This window comes from Geosmithia morbida, assembly GCF_012550715.1.
Source record: "Geosmithia morbida isolate 1262 chromosome Unknown scaffold_4, whole genome shotgun sequence".
In the NCBI taxonomy this organism is placed as follows: domain Eukaryota; kingdom Fungi; phylum Ascomycota; class Sordariomycetes; order Hypocreales; family Bionectriaceae; genus Geosmithia; species Geosmithia morbida.
The window spans coordinates 187,358-204,302 of record NW_023336191.1 but is presented as its reverse complement, the minus strand read 5'-3'; the positions used below and the strand labels follow the sequence as shown (position 1 = coordinate 204,302).

Below are 16,945 nucleotides of genomic sequence, written 5' to 3'. Positions count from 1 at the left end.
TTGGGGCAGATAGATACACGAGCCCGTGGCGCCAACCCGCATTGATTGGTTCATGTTCATATGCATCTCTGGAAGAAGAAGGTATTAGAGTTATTCTGATAATAGAACGGAGGGAAAGGAAGAGTACTCTCTCTGAGGGAGGGATTTAATTCTTACCTGTTATTGCTGGCATTGATGAAGACAATCTTTTACTTGGGTGAACCGGATCCATGGAAAGCGGGGTGAAGGTGCGGTATTACCAGATTGGGCAAGGTCAGACAGAGTCTGTGGGACAACCCCAAGGTGTTTTTTTTTTTCCTTCCCTTTTCCCCCCCCCCCCTAATTTGCAATGGCCAATTGCCGTTGAATGTATTACCAAGACGGATGCGGATGCGGGGAAGAAGAGAGAGGGGCATTGGGGCTGGTTGCATCACTTTTCATGTTTCTTTTGTTTTGTTTCAGCATGAAGTTGACGGAGGACGAGATTTAATATCGCTTACTCTGGAGGTACATCATACTCCTTGTTATAATGAACATATCGGGGGAGGCAACATTTCTCTTGATAATTTCGAATGGTATGGGATTGAGGGGACAGGTAGTCCCCCAATACATCGTCATATACTATTACTGTTCTCACAATTCTCTCTCGCCCTGTCGGCTTGCCGGAACCGAGTATGGCCCCGTCATTGATCTCGGGATGCGGCCGATTGAACGGCTCGGAAGATAGCCGTCACTGTCAAAACACTCCTTCCCGAAAAAGGGGGGGAGGGGGAGATGCTGTACGAAGCACGAGCAAACTGTCGAGCCAGGAATGAAGAATGAAGGATACTACCCGTAGCAGTAAGTACACGATGGTAATAGAGTAAAAAGTGCTGGGAGGAAGAAGAGAGAGAAAAAGAAAGAAAGAAAAGAGTGACTTCCACACGACCGACGGGAGCGGATGAACCGGTGGGTGCACGGGGACGGACGGCAATTCGCTCGGTCGACGGGAAAACAGGGAGGACGGCTAGGGTCTTGGTAGAGGTATGATCGGGTCCAATAGCGTTCGGGGGAAAGGATGGGGGGTATTGCGGTACGGCGGGTTGGGAGACATCAGCACAGGAGAATTCAGGGTGATGGGTTTGCTGGTAAAAGATGTACACACATATATTCTCGAAGAAGAACGATGTGCCAAGGGCGAACCCCTCTCCCCCCCCCCCCCCCCCCTTTCTCGAGGCACACTTGCCACACACACACACACACACACACATACATACATACAGCTTACCCCGGCTTACTCTGTGTAATGTGAGAGGCTGGTTGGATTCTGGGGATTGCTCGCTGAGCCTTCTATGGTGTACCCTAGCGATAGACTGCATATCCGTATACATGTACATGTACTAAAACCGTACAGGTAGTTACAGGTGGCACATCGTAATAACAGTAGCGGTGGTTGGTGGTGGTGAGCGGCAGTACCGGTAGTAATAGATAATATATCGTCATTGCTCCTCCGGCCCGGGAAGGGGGAGGGGGGGGCTGACTCTGGCTCTCCCTTCTGAGCATCATGTTCGACTCTGTGCCGGTTCTCGGCCTATCTCTCTCTCCCCTCTCCCCCCCCCTCTTTGCGTGTTCCCCCCACCCCCGGTGTCTCTTCTCTTCTTCCCGTGGTTACTCGTTGCGCCCCGGCAATCATGGGCCGCAATCATGGGTCTTCTTTTTCTTGATAGCCAGGAAACTCCGTAATAACTCGTCCCCTAACGCGTCTTTCCCCACCCTAAGAAGGAGAAAAAAAGATGTATCACCCACTGTCTGGACAGCAATAGCTAAGCAGAGGCAGCTGTACATGTATGATAAGATCCGTACACATGAGTACCCGACGTAGGCAAGAGTCCATACTACGTACATGTTTGTGTATGTACATACCAGCTCCTTTTTTTTGGGGGGGGGGGGGGAGAGGGGGGTGAGAGGTAGTAGTGGTGAGAAGAAAAGTCACTGTCCCACTTGACGCAATCCATAAAGACCATGTTCGGTCCTCTTCCCTGAGACTCGGGTCCTTCCTTTTCTTCTCCTTCTTTTCTCCTTCTTTTTTTTTCCCTTTCCCTTTATTCTATTAATTCTTCATCTTCATCAAATAGCCTCCCCCTCCCCCCTCTCCCCGTCCGCCCTCGATCCCTCTCTTCTCTATCTTATTCCTCTTACACCTGGTTGCTGTTCTGCATCGTCATCACCCTCACCCTTCTCACCCTATACTTAACCAACCCCCCCCCCCACCAACTTACCCACCAAATCGCACGTACCCATAGTAGAATCAGCGGCGATACCCCGCAACTCTCAACAAGACGCGCTCAAACCGGAGGACCCCTCTACGGATCCTTTATCGTCCCTATCGTCCCTGCTGTCCCCTCCAAAGGACCAACAGATTACTGCTCCTGTGTCCCGTATTAATCTTACCGTCATCCCACCTTCTTCAACCTCTTCTCTTACCAACGGTCATAACTGCCAACTTTGCTACGCAACGTCCTATCATGGAAGCCATCAAGTCTCTGGCCAAGGTCGTCACCGAGGCTCATGGCGTCGACACATTCCGTCAGTCTTCTCTCCATCTCTGCCTCTGTTTTTCTCCTCCCCCCCCCCTCTCTCTCCCTCTCACGCTTCTCCGTCTGCTGTGCAGTGACCTGTGCAGTGGTCTGCGAAGAGGGAGCTCTTCCCAACTCTAGCTCCCCCCCCACGAGTCCCTTTTTCTTTCGTTGAAGCTCTGTTGACTAACCTGTACTTCTTTTCTAGACCCTCCGGAGAAGATGCTTGCCAGTATGCCAATTACTACCCTTTTTTCCTCCTACTGAATCTCCCTACGTCGTAACGAATCCGTGCGATTCTCTTCTTCTTTCTACTTACTGACTCCTCTCTTCCCTCCCCCCTCTCTCTCTCTCTCAACAGAGCACCCTAGCAAGCCCCATCTTTCCAGTGAGTAATACTAAATAAATTTTTTCTTACCACCCTCTGCCCCTCGCCCCCCTCCCCAAAGCTTGGCCCCTCCGAAGACGGCGATGAGTTTTTTTGGGGAGTGGGGAGAGGCATTGAGAGAGAGCTCCATGACTGACCAATGGGGCAACCTTGCACCCGACAACAGGCCTCGACGAATACCAGAAGCTGTACAAGGAGTCGATAACGGAGCCGGAAAAGTTTTGGGCGCGGCAGGCGCGCGACGTTCTCTCGTGGGACCGCGACTTCTCGACGACGCGCTACGGCACCCTCGAGAGCGGAGACACGGCCTGGTTCCTCGAGGGCCAGCTCAACGGATCCTACAACTGCGTCGACCGCCACGCCATCAAGGACCCGTCGCGCGTCGCCATCATCTACGAGGCCGACGAGCCCGCCGACGGCCGCAACGTGACGTACGGCGAGCTGCTGCGCGATGTCTCCAAGACGGCCTGGACCCTGCGCCAGATGGGCGTCGGCAAGGGTGACACCGTCGCCATCTACATGCCCATGATACCCGAGGCCATCGTCGCCATCCTGGCCTGCATCCGCATCGGCGCCGTCCACTCGGTCGTCTTCGCCGGCTTCTCGGCCGACTCCCTGCGCGACCGCGTCATCGACGCCCGCTCCCGCGTCGTCATCACCACCGACGAGGGCAAGCGCGGCGGCAAGCTCATCGGCACCAAGAAGATCGTCGACGACGCCCTCAAGCAGTGCCCCGACGTCACCCACTGCCTCGTCTACAGGCGCACCGGCGCAGAGATACCCTGGACCGAGGGCCGCGACATCTGGTGGCACGACGAGGTCGACAAGTGGCCCGCCTACTTCCCCCCGGTCCCCGTCAGCTCCGAGGACCCCCTCTTCCTGCTCTACACCTCGGGCTCCACCGGCAAGCCCAAGGGCGTCCTGCACACCACGGCCGGCTACCTGCTGGGCGCCGCCATGACGGGCAAGTACGTCTTCGACATCCACGACGGCGACCGCTTCTTCTGCGGAGGCGACGTCGGCTGGATCACCGGCCACACCTACGTCGTCTACGCGCCCCTCCTGCTCGGCGTCACCACCGTCGTCTTCGAGGGCACCCCGGCCTACCCCGACTTCTCGCGCTACTGGGACATTGTCGAGAAGCACAAGGTCACCCAGTTCTACGTCGCCCCCACCGCCCTCCGTCTCCTCAAACGCGCCGGTGACCACCACGTCAAGCACCAGATGAAGCATCTCCGTGTCCTCGGTTCCGTGGGTGAGCCCATCGCCGCCGAGATCTGGAAGTGGTACTTTGAGATTGTTGGCAAGGAGGAGGCACACGTTGTCGATGTACGTTTTCTTTTTTTTTTTTTCAATCTCTCTCTCTCTCTCTCTCTCTCTCTCTCTGTTGGGTACTCGCCATAAAAAGTACCCCGTATGCTGACCTGAGGGGGGGGGGGAAACAGACCTACTGGCAAACCGAGACCGGCTCCAACGTCATCTGCCCCCTCGCCGGAGTCACCCCCACCAAGCCGGGCAGTGCTTCCCTTCCCTTCTTCGGCATCGAGCCCGCCATCGTCGACCCCGTCTCGGGAGAGGAGCTTCACGGCAACGACGTCGAGGGTGTGTTGGCGTTCAAGCAGCCGTGGCCTAGCATGGCTCGTACCGTGTATGGAGCTCACAAGCGGTACATGGATACGTATCTGAACGTGTACAAGGGATACTACGTAAGTCTCGGCGGCCCTCCCCCCTCCCCTCTTCTACATCTGTACTGACAGCAGCAAACGATGACAGTTCACCGGAGATGGTGCGGGTCGCGACCACGAGGGATTCTACTGGATCCGCGGCCGCGTCGACGACGTGGTCAACGTGAGCGGCCACCGCCTGTCGACGGCCGAGATCGAGGCGGCCCTGATCGAGCACAACGCCATCGCCGAGGCGGCCGTGGTCGGCGTGGCCGACGAGCTGACGGGTCAGGCCGTCAACGCCTTCGTGGCCCTCAAGGACGGTAACGAGGTCTCGGACGCGCTGCGCAAGGAGTTCATCATGCAGGTCCGCAAGAGCATCGGTCCGTTCGCCGCTCCCAAGGCCGTCCACGTCGTCCCCGACCTGCCCAAGACGCGCAGCGGCAAGATCATGCGTCGCATCCTCAGGAAGATCCTTGCCGGCGAGGAGGATCAACTCGGTGACATCACTACGGTACGTCCCCCCCCCCCCCCTAATCTCCCCTATCTCTCGAGATGTACTGACTTGTGCAGCTCTCCGACCCGTCGATTGTATCCAAGATCATCGCAACTGTACATGCCGAGAAGAAGGCCTAAGCGTTATCATGGGAGTTTTTTATTTCTCTTCTTGTCTCTTCTTGGTTTGTTAAATAGGTTGATCTGGATAATAATCAAGCAATATGAACAAACGAATATATAAATAAATAAAAACGTGAGAAGAAGATCCCGTCTTTATATATATATTGTGTATATATATAAACATATAGTTCTGTGCAAACTAATAAATCCCTACCTACCTTTTTTTCGAGAATACACGTAGTCTGGTCTTGATGCCCAGAAGGAAGTAGGAGGAAGCGAGGCCAGGCCCCGGCAGGGTTTCGTCGGAGGCAAATATGTAGGATGCTACTATAACCAATCCGTAGACGATGTCGAGAAGAGCAGCACCACGCCACTACGATGTCGAGATTCAAAAAAAAAATAGAGAGAGAAGGAACTGCGAGCGCAGCGAGGTCAACCCCCGGTAGGGCCGCCGGAGGCAAATAGAGCAGAGAAGCGATACCACGCCACCGAAACACCAACAGGTTGAAGAGGGGAAGTACGAGCGTAGCGAGGTCAGCTCGGAGCTGTACACGCTTCAGTACTCGTACACGTATGGAGGGTTAATTTTTTTTTAGTGCCTTTTTTTTTCCACCTTTTTTTTTTTTTCAACTCGTATTATATTGCATGCACAAACTCCGCTTTTGAACGGAGTTTTGAGAAGAATCCAAGACAGGTAATACTCGGCACTTCGTATTACAGTTTGGGGGTTGGGGTGGGTTGAGAGGTGAGAGAGAAGTCTGGAGAAGGAGGCCTGTACATCCGATATGCAGGGAGGGGAGACGTGGCCAAGGGGGGGCTCAGTCCGGGATCTCTGATGTTTCAAGAATTGAAGCGAGTAGATATTTAAGCTTCTTTTCTCTCTCATACACATGCACACTCTCTCTCCCTCCCCCCCTCTCTCTATTTCTGATGTAGCTCTGCTGTAGCTGGGGTTGTTGGTTGTTGCATCACGTCGATTCAGTCATGGTTTGCAGGGGGAGGGGGGGGGGGGGTTGKGGGGGGGGAGAAGGATATGACACTTTTTTTTTTTTTTTAAACCGCTTCAGCCCTTCCTCGGATGATGTTGAGTCCGTGACTCGTCAGACTCGGGAGCCAAGGAAAAGCGTCGTCATCAGTGTTGAGAGTAAGAGAGAGAGAGTAAGAGTGAGAGAGTGAGAGTGAGAGAGAGAGATGAGTACAGACAGTGGCAGTGCTATTATTGTATTACTCACTCGTACTTGTAAGGTATCAAGTATTGATACCTTGTGGGTGGGGGGGGGGGGGGGGGGGGGGGGGGGGGGGGGGGGGGGGGGGGGGGAGTATTACAGTGGATGTCTGTATCGCTGAAAAGTTGAAGTTTGAAGCTCTATTCTCTCTCCCCTCTACATACGTTATAGAGGAGGAGTTGATATATAGAAGAAGAATAATGACAAGGTGATTGAATAGAGTAGACGAATAAGAAGAGAGAGAGAGAGAGACAGAGAGAGATAAAACACATGGCATCAACGTATATATTAAGGGATTAAGGGTAGGCATTGTCATCCACAAAAACATGTGGCCTTGAGACTCTGTCTGCCTCAGAGGTGTGGTGCCGAGAAGAGAGAGAGGGGGGGAGAGGGAGAGGGAGGGAGGAGGTCGTGGGTTCCATCCGTTCTATTCCACTTGCATGGTGGTTCCCGGGTTTCCGTCAGTCATGCACGATCAGTCGTCAACCATATGACCCAGCGGTGTAAGAAAGATTTTTTTTCTCTCTTTCTTTTTTTTCTTTTTTTTCTTTTTTCGTAACGATACGTACAGCTCGGCGATAGCAATTCGCAGTGAGGTGAGGCCGCCCGCATGCAACTTGCTCTACGGCGCGGGGAACAGCGCTAGCACTGGCTAGCGAGGTTGGTAGGTAGGGAGGTACCTGTGGATCACTGTACAGGTTGCATGTAGGTGTAAATCCGTACATGTAATCCGTATACTCCGTATATATGTGTTGTGTATATATGATCTGTATATAGTATATATACATGTATAATCTGTAATTCTGCAATACACTACACAACATTGCATGATGGGCTGCAAAGCATACGGATCAGTACACTGCAATCTGTAATCCGTACTCTCTCCGACTCCGTACCGATACGAGTGCAGACTGCAGATTACGGTTTACATGTAAGCGCAGAGGTGCTGGGCCGATTGTCTGGAGTCAGCAGAAAGTCAAGTGACTGTTGCGCTGCAGCAGGTTCGGTTATTATTGCATAGTTGGCTGCCATTACATGACAATGATACCCCGTGCAGATTACATAAGCCCGCGCAATCAATACAGAGTACAGATTACGTTTCGCAGCATGATCTGTACATCTTAGGTGGTCTTAGGCGGGGGTGACTCTCGACTGCGGACAACGCTGGGGGCTAAGCCTACAGGGGGGGAGGAGGGCACAGCCCCCTTGTAACCAGCATACCCAACAAGTTAATACCAGCAATGACCCCCCCCCCCCCCCTCCCTCCCCGTCCAGGCCTCTCTCCCCAGTCTCGAGAGAGACGCTCAGTTGACCTGGAGCGTGACCTGGAGCGTGACCCTGGGTGGATTGGTCCTCTTGTCCTGTCGAGTCTAGCGACGACCGGGATATACGACGTACCCTGTCTACGGAGTACTCGCAGAGACGACGAATGCTCTCATTACCTCTTGGACTCGTACTCGTGGTAGGACTGTGGTAGGACTGCCGCAGAGATATGCTTATTCGGTTTTGAACACTATATCATATGTACAGACTATTATTATAATGCCCGTGGCCTATCAAGACAACAGGTACACACACTCCTCCGTACACATATGTATCCGACAACCAACCCCCCCCCCCCCCCCCCCCCCCCCCCACCCACCCACCCACCCACCCAACTGGCCTGTCAACTTTCTCCAATGGGACCTGGACTCTCCATAGATGCTTGGTGTGTGTGTGTGAGAGAGAGAGAGGCAGAAGAGAGACAAGTACAGGGTACAGGATATCGGGTCTCTGACTTGGCCGGATACGGGGTAGCTGATACGGACGGATGGACCGACAGAGGGACAGAGAGGTCCCTTGGTATTACGTTCCCGGCGCCTGTCTCACCTCTCACCCACTTCAATTCCATCCTCTCTCTCTCCCCCACCCTTCTCTGCTCTCTCACTCTCTCACTCTCTCACTCTCTCTTACTCTCTCAACTCTCTTACACACTCGCTCATCCTCCCGTCCTCGTCTCCTCCTCCTCCATCTCTACACCAGAATCATTCACCGAGGCTATACCCACTCATAATATATCCTCCCTCGCTACACCCCTTCTACACACCTTCTGCTCCCTCGGCTCTGGAGCCCGCTCTCTGATACAGTCAGATTCATCATCCTCTTTCGCTCCTCGACCGACGACCGGGAAAAAAAAAAAGAAGAAAAATCAGGCCTGTATGGCTTCGGCCAAGGCTTAATCAACTCTCTCTCTCTCTCTTCTCCCTCCCTCTCCCTCCCTCTCCCTCCCTCTCCCTCCTCTCTCTCTTCTCTCTCTCTCTCTCCTCTCTCTTCTCTCTCTCTCTCTATCTCTCTCCCCCTCCTCTTTCCCATCTTTTTTTTCTTCTTCTAGGACGGCCTCGGAAATGGTATCGTTGCGCACAGTTGCCACGGCTCTTGCCGGCGCAGCATTATTGGTACAGTCTTCAATAGGTTCGTGATACCACTCAGATGACGAGCATGGTACACAGAGAGACCATTCCGTTCCGAGCCACTGAAACTGACACTCGCAACTCGTACCCGACAACAGCCCACTCGACTCGACGAAATCCCCTAGAATACGTCTCGACCATACAGGATGCCGTCATCAAGGCCCCCGCACATCGTGTCACCGCACACTCGCATTTCGACCTGACCTTCTCCATCGACGACGGCCAGACCCCCATCCGCCTCACGCTCGAACCCAACCACGACATCCTCCACCACGAATTCTCCGTCACCACCCTGGACGCCGACGGCCGCGTCAAGGAGGTGGACGGCAACGTCCAGCGAAGCGCCCACCGCGTCTTCAAGGGCCGTGCCTCGGTCCGCCACCCCGGCCACGGAGGCTGGGCCGACGCCGGCTGGGCCAGGATCACCGTCCACCGCGACGGCCTCGAGCCCGTCTTCGAGGGCGCCTTCAAGATCTACGGCGACGCCCACCACGTCCGCACCGCCGCCCACTACCAGCGCGAGAGGCACGAAGAGGACCCCAGCCTGGCCGACGCCGACCTCGACAACACCATGGCCGTCTACCGCGATTCGGACATCGCCCGCCCCGGATCCTCGGCCTTTGACCGCGCCGCCGAGCTGAGGCGCCGGTACCTCGACCCCGAGCCCAACTGCGACGCCGACTCGCTCGACTTCAACAGCCGCTTCGCGCACCGCGACGTGCCCAGGGCTCGGTCCGCCTCCTCCCTGGCTACCATGAACATGCGCTCCCTGCTTGGCCGCCAGATGGACAGCGTCGACTCCGACAGCGGCACCAACCTGATCCCCAGCATCGGCTCGACGACCGGGTGCCCGACGACGCGCAAGGTGGCCCTGGTCGGCATCGCCACCGACTGCAACTACCTGGACGCCTTCGGCGGCGACCGCCAGGCCCTGCGCAAGAACGTCATCAGCGTCGTCAACCAGGCCTCGGCCCTGTACGAGGACACGTTTAAGATCTCTCTGGGCATCCGCAACCTGACCATGATCGACCAGTCGTGCTCCGAGTCGTCGGCCAACTCGGCCCCGTGGAACGTCGCTTGCAGCGACGACACCGAGATCGACGACCGCCTCAACCTCTTCTCCCGGTGGCGGGGGGACAACCCGGACGACAACGCGTACTGGACCCTGCTGACGACGTGCAACACCGGATCGGCCGTGGGGCTCGCGTGGCGCGGCCAGCTGTGCCGCACGGGCGCCTCGTCGGCCCAGGGCAGCTCGGGCGAGAACGAGACGGTGGCCGCCGCCAACGTGGTGGTGCGCACGTCGTCGGAGTGGCAGGTCTTCGCGCACGAGACGGGCCACACCTTCGGCGCCGTGCACGACTGCACCACGGACGCCTGCCCCGTCAGCACCGACTCGCAGTCGTGCTGCCCGCTCAGCTCGTCGACGTGCAGCGCCGGCGGCCAGTACATCATGAACCCGTCGACGGGCGACGGCATCGACGAGTTCTCCCCCTGCAGCATCGGCAACATCTGCTCGGGGCTCGCGGCCAACGTCGACGGCGAGTGCCTGACCGACAACCAGAACGTCGGCACCATCACGGGCAAGCAGTGCGGCAACGGCATCGTCGAGGAGGGCGAGGACTGCGACTGCGGCGGCACCGACGGCTGCACCGAAAACGACTGCTGCAACCCGACGACGTGCAAGTACCAGGGCGAGGCCGAGTGCGACCCGACCAACGAGGCCTGCTGCACCGACAGCTGCAGGTTCGCGTCGGCGTCGACGGTGTGCCGCGCCAGCAGCGGCGAGTGCGACCCGGAGGAGACGTGCTCGGGCGACAGCGGCGACTGCCCGGCCGATCAGCAGCGCGACGACGGCACGTCGTGCGGAGACTCGGGCGACGGGCTCCGCTGCGCCTCTGGCAAGTGCACGTCGCGCGACGCGCAGTGCCGGGCCTCGCTGGGCAACAGCACCAGCATCACGTCGTGCGGGTCCTCGGACCTCTGCGTGCTGGCGTGCTCGAACCCGGACTCGGGGTCCGACCAGTGCACGCTCAACAGCCAGAACCTGGTGGACGGCACGCCGTGCAGCGGCAACGGACACTGCGACGACGGCGAGTGCAAGGGGGCCTCGACCTGGGGCCGCATAGAGCAGTGGTTCCGCGAGAACGAGAAGATTGCCATACCCGTCGGAGTGGTGCTGGCCGTCCTGCTGGTCCTGTCCATGGCGTCCTGCATCTACACTCGGTGCCGGAGGACGTCGCGCAACAAACGGAGGGCCAAGGCCGCCGCCGCCGCCATGTCGGGTCCCGGCTCGGCAGAGCCGCTGTACATGTCTGGCGGGGCCGTGCCGGGGAACACGCCGCGTCCGCCGCCGCCGTCTTTCGTGCCTGAGCCGCCGCAGTACGGAGCGCCGCCGCCGCAGTATGGAGCGCCACCGCAGTATGGAGCTCCGCCGCAGTACGGATACGCCGCTGCTCCTAATGATCAGTCCTGGCCCGGCCAAAGTACGAGATATGCTTAGTTACTCCTTTCTACTATTCCTCGTTTTGGACATGTCTTTCTTTTTTTTTTTTGATCATATAATTACTGTTAGGCTTCATCATTTTTCGGGAGGCTTTTTTTTTTCCGTCTTGTTTCAACCTAGCATACTTTGGGCGTTTTTTTTTCTCTTTCTTTTTTTCTTTTCCGGTTTAGCAAAAAGAAAAAAAACATTACGAGGTTTCATTGGGAACATTGTTATATATATATAGAGAGAGAGAGGTTAGCATGAGAGAAGTTGTATACATTGAATAATCATGCTGCCATCAAGCCATTGAAAGAAAAAAAGGGTTTCTTTTTTTATAGAAAAAAAAGGATTCGTGACGTGAATTTGGTGTGCAGAAAGATGAAGTATTCACACACAATGAAGGGGGAAAAAAAGAGACTTGAGGATAAGGAGGAAAGAAAAAAACTCCCAACGTCTCACCACCTCTGACCACGACCATGAATGCGAACTTGTCTATCCTTTTCCTGCTCGATGGGACAGAGCATACGGAGGAAACGTAACTTCTGACCAGCGACGGACTGCGAACGAGCGATTGACCAGTTAGCAGAGTAGTGGGGGGAAGGTGTGGAAGAGAGGATGAGAAGAGAAAAAGAAAAAGAAACGTGAAGGAAAAAACCATACGTCACCCTGTGCCTGGGCGTGCATGAGTAGCAGCTCTGGATTATCGAGGACAGCCATGGCAAAGTCCTTTTTCTCACGTTCCTCGAATGATTCGCGTGGTAGTCTTTTTTTTTTTTTTCTCTGGGTGTCAGTCGTACATGTTTCTTCTGAAAAGGAGGGGGGGGGGGAGGTTGACGGTTGACGGAAAAAAAGATGAAACAAGAAACAAGAATGAAGAGATAGAAGAATAAGAGAGAGAATAGAGAATAAAGAATGAAAGAGTAGAGAATGTAAAGAGAGAATGATGAAATTTTTTAAAGAGAAAAAAAAAAAAACACCAAAGAAACTCACCCTCTACCCGTCATCAACCTCTCAACACTATGCATGGTATAACCAGCATCATCACCCTGATCATCCTTATCGTCAATGGCCGCCGCTGCACCCGACAATGTCCCTGATCCTGTCCCCGAACCTTGACCGGTCGTTGTCTCTTCTGAATAAGGGTCTTGTCCTCTAGCTTGACGGTCTCTCATCTCGGATGAGAATGTAGAGGATGGTACCTGGGAGGTATATGTTGATTTGGGCTGATGAGTCCTAGTCGCCATCTTTTTCTTTCTTTTTCTTGCTTTCTTCTTTCTTTCTTATGTTTGCCTTTTATCTTCTTCCCGTGTTGGCCGTTTCTTCTTCTTGTTATTAGAATGATGAGACTCTTTCTTAGATTGATGAGATGATTCTGGTAGTATCCATTATCAATAATACCTCTTTAGAAAAAACAGGAAAAAAGGAAAAAAGATATCTGGTTCTAACGAAAGATGAAATATAAGAATAAGGGGAGAGAGAGAGGGGGAAAAAAGAAGAAAGAAAGGCCTGCTTGTTCTTCTTGTCTCAGATATATAAATCCTCGTTATACTGTTTGCTCGAATGACCCCGAGTGTTCGTGGTTGTGAAAAAAAAAAAAAGAGAAGTTGGATTGAGAGTGAATCCATGGTGTGAGACTCGGGCTGACGTTCGAAGCGGGTGGTTAGAGGGGAATAGGGCGAATAGTGGGGCGTGACTAAGGCAGCAACGGCAAAACTGCGGCGGCTAATTCAAGCTCCTTACCCACATATTCACATGGTGCATGACTGGAAGGTGCGTGATTGTGTGCAGTCATGCAAATGCACCTTCTCCAACAAGTTTTGGAGGGGGAAGAAAATATCGCCCTCAACTTATTTTCAGACAATAAATTATTATACAGAATTGACAGACACCAGACCCCTCAACCCCCGGACTCATACATACAAAGGAGAAGAAAAAGGAAAGGAAAGAAAAGAAAAGGAAAAAGAAAAAGAAAAAAAAAAAAGGTAGAGGGTACTCTAATAGACCCCCTAAACATGCCATTCCCGTTTCCCACCAAGTTCCAGAAAACCTGCTCTACCCATTCGACATAGCCTAACCCCGAAATAATAATGATAAGAAATATGACACAAAAAGCAAGGAGAATGGGTGAGAACCCCAGCCCAAAAGTGATGAAGGAAAAAGAGAAGAGCAGAGGGAATGAGTGGGGGGGGAGAAAAGGAAAAAAAAGACAATGTTTGAAATGTGTGTGTCGGACAAAAAAAAGAGAGAGGACAGTGTAAAGAAAGCCGTATAGTAAAATTCTTGAAAAAGAGAAGTGAGACGAAAATGAAGTAGAAAAACTCCGTGGAAAAAAAAAATTGTTGTCGTGCGGTTCGTCATCCAAAGAAAAAGGAAGGTTTTTAACAAACAAGATCCTTCTAAGAAGCGAAATAGAGAATGAGGTGCCATGTGTATGCGTGCATGTACAAATGGAATATCAAATGTCACGTGTCGAATCGCCGGGGGGGAGGGAGGGGTGTTGGTGTTTGATATGCTCATCTGCTCCAGTTGATGACGGCAAGCTGCAATTCGTCAGTGGCTTGTTCGAGAACGGGCTCGGGGGGGGGTGAGAAGAGAACGCGGAGAGGAGAGAGGAGAGAAGAAGAAGAAGAGTACTCACCCTGCTATTTGACCCATAAGCCAACCTCTGACCCAAGGCATCCCAGGCAAGACAATGCTCCGCATAACCCTCCTCTTCGGAAGTCAACGTATCCTCATGACCGCCACCTCCCGAGGATACCTTGGGACTCAACCACCCCGGGTGCTCCGTACGCTTCCACACCGCCCGCGGGGCGATGGGGTTGCCAACCTTCCAGATGAGGACCTGCGAGGCCGTGGCCCCGGCGATGAATGCCCCGTCGGGCGTGAAGGCTAGGTTGACAATGGGCGAGTCCATGGTCAGGAAGCTCCGAGGCTTGCTCTCCGGCATGCGGGCGTTCCAGATGAGTATGGCGCAGTCTTCGCCTCCGGTGGCGATCAGGCGTTCCTCGTTGTCTGCCTCGGCATCGTTGGGCAGGGGCTGCCATTCCATTGCCGTGATGGCGCCTTGGTGGGCTGAGATGGATCGGCGCTGCCCGCTCTCGTCCCATAGCTGGTATCGCCGTCAGTTCCATGCCGTGACATGTATCGCTAGCGGTGGTGATGAGGTAGATGGGAAGAGGAAACGGAGGTGCTGGTGGTCGGCTCCGCAGAGAGGGGGAGGGTGAGGGGGAGACTTACATCCAACGTTCCCTTGTCGCTCGACGTGGCAGCCAGCTTGGATCGCCGGTCAAACAGGATATTGCGAATGCTGTCGTCGGGTCTCGTCTCGAACCTCTTGCCCAGGAAGATGCCGGATTCCGTGCAGTACAGGCTGACGAGGATGTCACCGCCAGCGACGACAAACTCAGAATCTCCCGTCCAGGCAGCGTCTAGCGGCGGACCCGTGTTCATGTCGTGCCCGGAAAGCGTGTATGACAGCGACTCTCCAGTAAATGCGTTGCAGACGGTGAGCACCGTGGCGGGCGGGTCGGCGTCGTCGGACGAGGGCGAGATGGCCAGGAGGGCCGAGTTGGCCGGGTTCCAGCACAGCTTGATGACCTGCTCGAGGGCCACGTCAAAGGCCTGCACCAGGGCCCCGTCGGCCGAGTAGATGCTGATGAGCGACTGGCCCTCCTGCTCGGCGACGAGGGCTATGTTGGACCCGTCCGACGCCCAGGTCAGCTGCGACACAACCGTGTTGACGGGCGTGGCGGGGTCGAGCAGGGGAAAGGCGCTGGGGGCCACGTGATCGTGGGCTGGTTCCGTCTCGGACGCGGGAACACGCGAGACGGTCCAGACTCGGGCTAGCGCGCCGGTGCCCGAGGCGGCCAATGACGACGGCTCCTTGGGGTTCCACTGGCAATGCAGCAGGGTTGGGGCGTTTGCCGCATCCGTGCCATTGGTGGTGGTGATGGTGGTGGTGCTGCTGCTGCTGCTGCCATCGGCTGCCGACGAGGATGAGGGACGTGGTGAGCGTGCAGCCGCAGCCGCAGCCGCATAGTCGGCCAGCTGCACAAATGTCGTGTCGGGTGTCAGCTCGTCGACCTTGTCGAGCTGCGTTCCCCGTTCGGGGCCTTCGGTGTGCACGGCTGGTGTCGTGACTTCTTCGCCCTCCAGCGGGGAAGGGTAGGCATGGTTGTTGTCCTGGTTCTGGTGCTGGTGATCGTGAGAGTCGAGGTCCATGGGCGTGGTGGCGCCCCCAGCAGCGGCCGCGGCTGTCTCCGAAGTCCCGTTCTCGTAGCCATTGCTGAGTCGTGGCCGCTTTCCCGGCGATCCGTTTGGCTGCTGCTTCTGCGAACGCTTTCGCGGAAATTCACCTTCGTCGCCCGATGCCACGAGCGATGGCAGCGGTGGGGGTGCCGGCGGCCCGGAAGTGTGCGTTGCTGGTGGAGGTGGCGGGAGTAGTCGCGGCTGCGCAGCGGCTGCAGCCCCATCTTCTTCCACCTTGGCTGGCTGCTGGGAGATTAGAGGCCCAAATATGCCAAACTGGAGTGATTCAGCATCATGGGAGGGTTGCTGACGCGCGCGCGCAAATAGTCAGTCACCGTGCACCCTCTCCTGTTTTTGCTCCTTCCTCTCTTTCAGTGTTTTTTTGGGGGAAGGGGGAAGGAGGGGGGGGGCATTGAACCCTCACAGCAGGGGTTGAACAAACCTGGTCGGAAACGCGCTGGCGCTCAAGTGCGTGGTAGAGAAGACCTCTGTTGATAACGGAGACGAGAGCATGGCTCTTTACGTAAGGTGCAAAGGTAAAGTCCTGGTGCGGCTCCTTTACATGCCACTCTTTCTGGAATTTGGCGGCGGTTTCGCGGTAGTCTGACACGGGGTGAAGAAGGTCAGAGCTGGTAGGAACTTCACGAGGAAGGCCGACGCAAGGCTTTCGCGAGCTGTACCCGGTCTCATGTGAGTAGCAGTAATCTAGACTTACTTCCTTCGAGTAGATATCTACGGTTGAGATGGTCAGCGATCGGGGGCGCTCGAGGACAGAAGGGGGAAGGGGCCGGAATTCACTCGAGTCGATTGGCCTCATGATGAAGCCAACCAGCTGAGAAAAGAAAAAAAAAACAGTGGAGATTGAAGACAGAGGCGCACGCGCGGATGAGAGAGGAGGGGGGGACAGGAGGAAAAGGCGAAGGAGAGAGAGATGGCGAACCTCCAGACGAGAAAGTTGACTCTATCAGAGTCGAGAAATTCCTTGACGACCATCGCTGTGCTGGCAACGGCACTTGAGGGTGTCGTCGAGGTTGACCCTATTCCGAGATGTCCAGGACCGGGGGTGTGTGGGAATGATGATGGATAGAGACAAGTGGTGAGAGGGGCGCGGCCGCTCTCACGGCGCACAACGGGGTGTCTTTTGGTTGTGGGGTGGGAGAGAAGCTGCAGGTTGATTTTAAGATGGATAAATAAAAAGGACAGAAATGTTGGTGAGGACGGTTAAGATGGCGTTGGGGGGGGGAACACGACTCCTACCTGTTCGTGGCAATTTGCAAGAGAAGATGTCAAGTGCCGACCTTGTCCTCCTCCACCGGTGAGAGTGCCAAT

At 55.1% G+C, this 16,945-nt stretch overlaps 3 protein-coding genes across 3 annotated transcripts; 2 read left to right on the top strand and 1 right to left on the bottom strand.

Annotated features, from left to right (window-relative positions):
• Positions 1-2,483: 2,483 nt before the first annotated feature.
• On the top strand, positions 2,484-5,222 carry GMORB2_5551 (acetyl-CoA synthetase; the record flags this gene model as incomplete). Its single annotated transcript, XM_035467521.1, has 5 exons — positions 2,484-2,544; positions 3,089-4,251; positions 4,368-4,628; positions 4,696-5,100; positions 5,160-5,222. 5 exons carry the CDS (start codon positions 2,484-2,486, stop codon positions 5,220-5,222), a joined length of 1,953 nt encoding a protein of 650 aa, XP_035322487.1.
• Positions 5,223-8,131: 2,909 nt separating this feature from the next.
• GMORB2_5550 (DISIN protein) lies at positions 8,132-11,383 on the top strand (the record flags this gene model as incomplete). The annotated part of the gene is made up of 2 exons (XM_035467520.1): positions 8,132-8,138; positions 9,006-11,383. The coding sequence occupies 2 exons, from the start codon at positions 8,132-8,134 to the stop codon at positions 11,381-11,383; spliced, it is 2,385 nt and encodes a 794-aa protein (XP_035322486.1).
• Positions 11,384-13,881: 2,498 nt separating this feature from the next.
• On the bottom strand, positions 13,882-16,289 carry GMORB2_5549 (WD40 repeat; the record flags this gene model as incomplete). Its single annotated transcript, XM_035467519.1, has 4 exons — positions 13,882-13,908; positions 14,007-14,477; positions 14,606-15,862; positions 16,059-16,289. Coding segments are annotated over 4 exons (1,986 nt in total), but the record flags the coding sequence as incomplete, so codon positions are not given.
• Between the last annotated feature and the right edge of the window lie 656 nt (positions 16,290-16,945).